At 42.7% G+C, this 7,898-nt stretch overlaps 1 protein-coding gene across 4 annotated transcripts in view; it reads left to right on the forward strand.

Moving 5' to 3' along the window:
* The window catches only part of LOC127033669 (pulmonary surfactant-associated protein C-like), a 31,964-nt gene extending 26,162 nt beyond the window's left edge, over positions 1-5,802 (forward strand). For 3 of the 4 annotated variants that reach the window (XM_050921760.1, XM_050921761.1, XM_050921759.1), the window contains 4 exons: positions 485-622; positions 2,104-2,220; positions 4,018-4,137; positions 5,628-5,802. In XM_050921760.1, coding sequence (XP_050777717.1) covers positions 485-622; positions 2,104-2,220; positions 4,018-4,137; positions 5,628-5,711 — 459 coding nt within the window. In that variant the 3' untranslated portion in view covers positions 5,712-5,802. The remainder of the gene's footprint in view (positions 1-484; positions 623-2,103; positions 2,221-4,017; positions 4,138-5,627) is intronic. The other variant, XM_050921762.1, reaches the window with a different exon arrangement.
* The last annotated feature ends 2,096 nt before the right edge of the window (positions 5,803-7,898 follow it).

Raw genomic sequence — 7,898 nt, forward strand, 5'->3', positions numbered from 1 at the left:
TGTCACTCAAGTGCCTACCTAATGAACTGGCATTATCAGCAGCCTTTAAAAAACGCTGATTGTGTATCTCCTTTCTGTACATGGGTGGACTCCCAGCTGCCTCAGGGTATGTCTACACAGCAAAGAAAAACCTGCAGTTGCCCTATGTCAACTGACACAGCTCCTAGGGCTTGGGCTACAGAGCTGTTTCATTGCGGTGTAGACTTCTTGGGCTCTGGGCCTCTCCCACACCACAGGGTCCTAGAGTCTAGGCTCCAGTCCAAGCTCAGAAGTTTACACAGTAATGAAACAACCTTGCAGCTCGAGCCCACAAACCTGAGTTGACTGGCAAGGGCCAGCCATGGATTTTTCTTTGCTGTGTAGACATACTCATAGCCTCTGAGGGTATCTGGAATGGCTTTTGGCTCACTGCACTTTCACACTTCCCTGATGAATATGCTAGGGTCTACAGATGGTATTTCATACCCTGAAATGTTTCTTTGAGGTCCTTGACGTGGTCATCCAGGGAAACAAGGGGGAAGAGGAAGAGCAGACGGCCATGGTAAATGAACGGGAGAATGTGGCCGCTTTCCACATTAAAAGAAAGAAATCCACAGCCACTGTTGTGTACAACTATAACCAAGTAAGTGCAAGCAAATGGGCTGAAAGAGCTGGATTGTACTGGAAAGAGGAAAAGGTTGAGTTCAGATAATCAACAAGCCAGAGCCACTTGTGCTTATGCCAAGAAAGTTCTGCCTTTTCCACTGTGTTCCAGGAATTACAGCAGAGGACCACGATCTTTGCCAATCTGATCTCTGATCAGGCCTCCCATTAGAATAGGTTCTTCCAGACTACTATGCAGGAGACAGTAGGTTTTACTTAGGCAGGCAGACCAAGTGAGGCTGGCCCATTCCATTATTAGTGAACCTATCCTTGGAGCGTGCATGATAAATGGTACAAACAACATTTGGGAAGATCATTAAGTGGTCCGCCGAGACCCTCAGCAATTTTCAAGTGGTCCGTGAAAAAAGAGTTTGAGAACCATTGGTCTGATCCAAGTCACTAGGATGTTCTGTACCTGCCAGAGCAGGAGGTAGCCTCTCTCTAACTAATTTTAAACTTTACTGAGTTGAAAATTACACCATCGCTCCTTATCTGAATGGTCCCAGATGGAGGCAGAAATGCTGGATAGACCAGTGTTAAACTAAACACCAGTTCATCTAGTTGGCAGACTGCGGTTCAGAGAGAGTTAAACGTAAGTCTGAAACTATTCTAAAACGTACATCCAGGGTTTTATATTTCATTTTGAATTTTCAAGAATGAGCCGATTTTTAAAAAGTCATTATATTTTGCTCAAAAATAAACTACTATTGAATGAAAAGGAGTCTCCTTTTCACTGAAGTTCTAAGTGATATTTTCAAAAGTACAAATTTCAAATTTCCTTTCAGATGAAAACCAGTCGCTGTTAAGACACTTAGGGCCAGATTCTTGACCCCACTAAGGCAAAGCAGGCAATCCAGCCCTCTGGTCCTTTGTGTAAGGGGGAATTAGCAGGTGGACTAAAGCATAGTGGCTCTTCTCCCCCACACTCAAGCTCCTGGTGTATGGAGAAGAGTTCCCAGAAGAAAAGGGCAGGGTTGGGGCATCCCTAAACCTCAGTTATCCCCAGCTGCCTGAGTGGACCCTTGGAGCTGTGTATAATTTAGTGCAGCATCCAGGTTGCTCTCATGCCAGAAGTTCCAAGATTAGAGGAATGTAAAGATGGCTTCAAGCTATCTTTTCCTCTCTGCTGCTCCTTTGCTGAACAGAAAATATAGCCCTTAAAGTTTAGAGTTTGGCTATTCCACAAACACCCACTGAAATTCTAGGTTGTGAAATGGCCCAAAAGAAGAATGGATGACAGCGTTTGCAGTAAACTTTGTGAAAACTTTTCATAACCTTTGCACAGCTTCTCTGCTGGGGGCATAGGCAAGACCAGCCCAGGCACCTCTACTGGGGAAATAACAACTTCTATACAAGCTTTTACCCAGGGAAACGTCACAGGTTATCTTGTTGGTCAGTGAACACTTGGAACTTTATTTCTTGCAAGTGCCTCATACTGATGTTTTGGATGTTTGCTTGTAGGGTCTAATAGGTCTCAGAATCACCAACAGTAAAAAATGTTTTGTGATGAAGATGGATAAACTCAACATACCAAGCTTGGATGAAATTTCCAGAGATCTCCCACATTTTTACACCAAAGTAAGGTTCCAAGTCTGGGCTTTTATCACATTCTTGTATTACTTACTTGTGACTTTGATTGAAAGCAACAAATTTTAAACCTGGGGTGCCAAACTCCTGGCCTACTTAATATATTTATCCAGCTTCTCTGAAAGAATCAGATTCGGTAGTATATAAGATTTCATATTTTTAAAGTTATATTTCTAGCCCATATGGCTTGAAAATAAACTTTCAAAATGTAATAACACTCTCGTAGACTGAAGCAGCTCTAAGAGAGAGAGAAACTGCTCCAAATTCATCTTGGTGGGTAGTTACCCTTGATGCCTAATGATCATCTAGGGACAATTTCCAAGTAACCTAAGTGTACAAATTTAGCTAATTTGTGCTCACAATTATATAGGGATACTAAATAACTGCATGTACAAATGACCAAATAAATGAAGGGAGGAAATGATTCTAAAAGTTCGTGGCATCATTTTCCCCACCGAGTAATTCTGAATGCAACAGTAACTAGAATATAAGGTTCATATTCTACCCTCAATCATTTGCAAGCCTCCTAGGGACAGCAGTGGCCAATCTGGTTTGGATCCTTAGCACTAACTTCATAGACCCAGTCCACAATCCATAACTTAAATTGTACTCTGGCCCCCTCCGAGTTAGACACAGTATTTTAGAACCCACATTTCCCCTGAAAGTGAGTTTCTGAATTACAGCTGGATACATTGAGTGTACCAGATCTCCCCAGGCAGCTGATGGAATGACCAGTACCATACTCTCTAGGATGGCTCTGAATGACACTACCTGTTTGCTATATAGGGCTCAAATCAGAAACTCAAGATAGCTATCTACAAATGTGCTTTCAAAGGCATTTTCCCATTAAATACAGGCTGTATTCAGCAGGATGTTAAAGAGCTGCTGCACTCTCTGCTGTTACCAAGAGATCCTGCTCTTGGCATACTTGGATACAAAATTCTCTCACCTCAGCCTCTTAGGGTACATCTACACTGTGTTTTAAAACCCGTGGCAGTGAGTGTCAGAGCCTGGGTCTACAGATTTGGGCTTGCATTGCAGCGCTAACAACAGCAGTGTAGATGTTGTGACTCAGGCTCTGAAACCCATCCTCATTCCCAGACTTCAGAGCCTGAGCCCGAATGTCTACATTGCTGCTTTTGGTACTGTAGCACAAGCCCTGTGAGCCCAAGACTGTAGACCCAGGCTTTGAGACTCGCTGCCATGGGTTTTAAAATGCAGTGCAGGCATGACCTTACTTTCATGGCCCTTTTATGTCCCCTCCGTCTGACAGAACCGAGGGATAATGTTAGAGATGGATTGTTGAACTGCAGTCCCTGGGAACCCAGTGATGTCTGACTTCGGGGGTAGGCGAGGGGAGCTGGATGAGTCTCATAGGACTCACCGTGGTGTCAATCATCCACCAAGGTTCCGCTTACAGTTCAATACATTACATCTCATTTAAAAAATCTGTACAAAACTCACCGAGGCACCTGTCCTGCCCTGCAGAGGACGGTATCCCCTGGTAGCTGGGAACACTAGATCAAATTGCTGAAGCCCAGATGAGTGGCAGCCCAATGTTCTGCATTTGGCTGGATGTCATGGTCCTGGGTGTGAAAGACAGTTCTTGTGACTTTGAGAGAGATTTACTTCTAGCTAACGAAACTGTGCTCCACAGCTGCTATAGGAAAGCTACAGAACATTTCCACTGACTAGAGCTCTACTTGGTTTCTTGCTTGCTGGTATCAAGCACCAGTGCTTTGCACCTTGCTCATATGAAGGGCTAGACTGTGGCAACTTCTTTTCCAGCAGGTCTCTGGAGACAAAATGTCTTACAACTTCAGAGAGGCGGAACCAGCTGACCGCACTACACTAGGAACAACTCTGAATATTCTCTGCAGCGACATCCCCATCTACTGGGCTCTGCCTGTGAGTGTTAGTTTCCTTTTCATTTTAGATTCGTTTGGAAAAGGGGCAAAAGCCTAAGTCAAAACTTTCCTATCTGAGTCAATCAATGCGACTTCCCTCCTTCCCCAGCTTGCTCTGCATGCAGCTTCCGGGGCATTTCAGTGGAGTCAGAAAAGGAGATAATTCCATCTCTGAAGCCAAAGTGGAGGAACCATCCAATCACACCCTAACCTGCCACTGCCACTGATAAGCAGAATGTCATGATTTGGGGGTTCAGTACATGCAGTGCCTGGACATTCACTCTGCAACATCATCACATCATAACCTGTCTGATTCAAACCTGTCTCAGGAGAGAAGGTGCTCGCTCCCTTGTTCAACTAGTACTTTCTTTCCACCCACACCCCACGGTTAGGTGCACAAAGCATGGGCTCCTCTGAGCTGGTGTCACAAGGTGATGATGTTTGTGTCATAAAGTTAACATGCTCCTGTAGCAACACAGTTGATGGGAAGTGGGGCATCATCACACCATGTGGCTAGAACCAGAATCCAACCCTACTCCAAAGAGTCAAAAGTTTAATTCTGTACTGTCCATAACACCTTGGCTTTGAAGAGGTGGGTATAAGTGAGTTGAATATGACTAAAGCAAAGCCTCGTGTGGACTGACATTTTGGGAGAGTCACATCATTTATCCAGAGCAGAAAGGGCTCGGTGAGGAACCTGGATAGCCCAGGACACTGATAAGAAGCTGATCTAGGGTGGATGGCTTGCTCAATCATAATTTTGATAGGGGTTCCATCTTGTAAGGTTCAAAGGGTATGAAAATCATGCTAAATTGCCAAGGGAGCTGATGCAAAATCATAGTACAAGACTGGGAGGTATGAAGATGGCAGTAAGATAATCAAAGACTGAAGTCTCATTCTCAGGAGGCAGGATGAATAGGCCTTAAAGGGAGGTGAATTAGACATTTGGAGAGTGAATGATTTGCATCTGGCGGGTTAGAGTTGCTCCACCCCATTATTTTTGTGACTTGTTCTTGCAAGTTATTAAAAGCATCCCACATTTTCTTTGGGGCCATTATGTTTCTTTGCCCTGCCCTGGCTATGTAATAGAATACCACACTCAACCACACCAATGATGTGCTCACTATCCAGGAGGTCAAGGTTTAAAAGATGGTAATGCTAGGCTGTGATTCAGACATTGGATTTCAGTTTGCATCCAAACTACTTAACCTCCCTGCTTCTGGATCAGAGTGGAAGGAATGGGTTTGGTATTCATCCAGTGGATCACATGTAACACTTCTTGTCACTATCTTACCTTGAAAGCACAATCTTGAAAATAAGTTTTGTGACTCACCCCACAAATTTCTTTTTTGAAAGGTAGTCAGCTTTAATGCTGATTATGATAATTCAGACATGCTCCATCACTTAATATAAATAACCAGGTAGTGCAAAATAGAAACAGTTGGTAGGAGTTCTTTTAGTTTCTGAGTTTTTCCTTTGTTTCGCCTCCAGCGCAAGATCCAAGGAAACCGCAGCAGTTCTGCTCCTCTTGGCTCCCCATGGTGTTTCTTTGGCTCTTTGTGTTTGTGCTTTTGATCTGAAATCTCAAGTTACTGTGTGAATTATGCCTACTCGTCAGGGCAGACCGCAGAGTCTTGGATGAGGCAAGCATCAGAATAAAAACAATTTTTAGAACTTTGTGTACTGGGTTTATACATCAGATCCCCCATGTGTTTCAGAAAACCCTTCACAAGTGGACAATGCCATCCTGCAATATGTAGATCAGATACTGCTTCCAAAACTTTGACACAAACATTTTGGAGACCGTAGGAAATAAGCTTACTGCAAAATAGAGAAAAACAAATCCAGTATAGGAGGGAATAAGCGGGAAATCAACACTCTCTAGAGAGGAATGCCCCATAGCCCTGAAGGCTTCATCACTAGTTTCTATAAAAATTGCTCTGACATCAAACCATACAAGAAAAATTCACCAAAGTTTTTGAGAGATTAAACAAAGCAAAACACTACTTGTGTCCCCAAGAAACACAGCGAAGCTAATTAAGGCTCAGAACCATAACTATCCCCAGACCAGGAAGACTTTCAGTTTTCTGCAGACCAATATCAATCATTAACAATCTGAAGACAACACTATTTGTCTAATGCAGGAGAAACTATCTCCAGTATTGCAAACTCCCACTCATTATAGATTTTGGCATCTGAAGGACAAGCTCTCACTGTGAGAGAAGCTCCTTCATTCCTATGATTTTCAGGGCTGCCCTGAGGCAGCAGTAGCTCTTTTCTAACTGCCTTCCCACCTCCAGCTAACCTAGCCATTGTTGTCTGCCCATGACCTGCCACATTTCAAACCCGGGGTTGTAGGAGGTGGGGGAGGAGCTACTGGATTTCTGGTAGAGATGTGGGACACAGGGGGGGAGTCAGGGAAGTGCTGCTTCTTGGAAAATTCCAGTGTTTTTACTGTAACATTATTAATTACATGAGTGATTATGTAGCGAAACAGTCAGGATAGAGTCATTTTGAAATTTACGAATGGTTTCAACACTTAATATTTTGAAGTGTTAATGGCTAACCCTGGTTAAAATCCTATTCTAAAAGAGGCAAGTCATTATTTTAACACGTTAATTGTTTGAGAACTATTTTCCTAGTGTAGATGTGGCTAACGTTTCAGTAACTCCCACTCCCTTTTGTTGATCAAAAAGGAATCATTAAATGCCACTTCCGCCATATGAAACAGAAACATTGCTTGAGACAGATTGCTGTGTCACGGATTCACACGGTCTGGATTATGCTCTGGCCTTTAAAATGGCTGCCAGGTTAACTCTGTAGTGTGCCGAACCTCCAAGGGTCACCCTTTTCCATAATGATAGGCCATGTGGCTTCAACATCTCCAAGACAGGGCCTTCAGGCTTCAGCACTCCCTGTTTCTTGCTATGAGCTCTGTATAGCAAGTCTGACTGAGGTAGGCTCCTGTTCAGAGACTTTTTTCTCCCTTTAGGGGTCAATGCAGTGAGTCAAAGCAGACTTTTTCAAAACAGGGTAGGTTCACATACTACTATTAGGAAGATTACTGATTCACAAACCTAAAGTCATCTCTCAGACAGAACGAGGGGAAGAAGCAAGCATCCTGAATGTCTTAAAATAAGTTTCCTAATTTATACTGTTTTAAAATATTTAAGGAACCTAAAAAAATGTTATAGGCTCCTCAAAGGGGAAATGGTATTATCCATATCAGTGTACCAAAACTTAAAAAAAAAAAAAAAAAGCTTTCATCTTCCTGAGAGAAATCAGAGTAAGGAAGACATTTTAGTTCTAGTATGATGAGTAAGACTACATTTTTACATATTCAACAAATGTCATTCATAGCATTTGTTTTAAAATGATTTCATTGTTCATTTTGCTGTTTGCAAGGACAAGGCTGCATATAGTTACTTAGTGTAAGCACTTGGCCCACATACTGAAGTGGGAGATATTTAAACAGAAAGCATAATCACTTTATAAGGACTGAGATGTTTAATTTTTTTTTAATTTAAGAACTACAAATCCTTAACACACTCCTAAAACAAAGGGTAGCATAAGCAACATTGCTAGAACTCCTTTATTTCAGTACTGTAGAACACAATACTGCTAGCCCAGTAGGTTCAGCAATTACCACAGCCTAAGCAAATGCTGTTTGCAAGGTATTGTTTATATTACTTTTTCACCCATTTAATCAGTCTCAGACTTCAGAAGGCAACGGCCACACACAGTGCTTTCCTGGGGCTCTTA

The sequence above is a fragment of the Gopherus flavomarginatus genome, chromosome 13, assembly GCF_025201925.1.
Source record: "Gopherus flavomarginatus isolate rGopFla2 chromosome 13, rGopFla2.mat.asm, whole genome shotgun sequence".
Lineage (NCBI taxonomy): Eukaryota > Metazoa > Chordata > Testudines > Testudinidae > Gopherus > Gopherus flavomarginatus.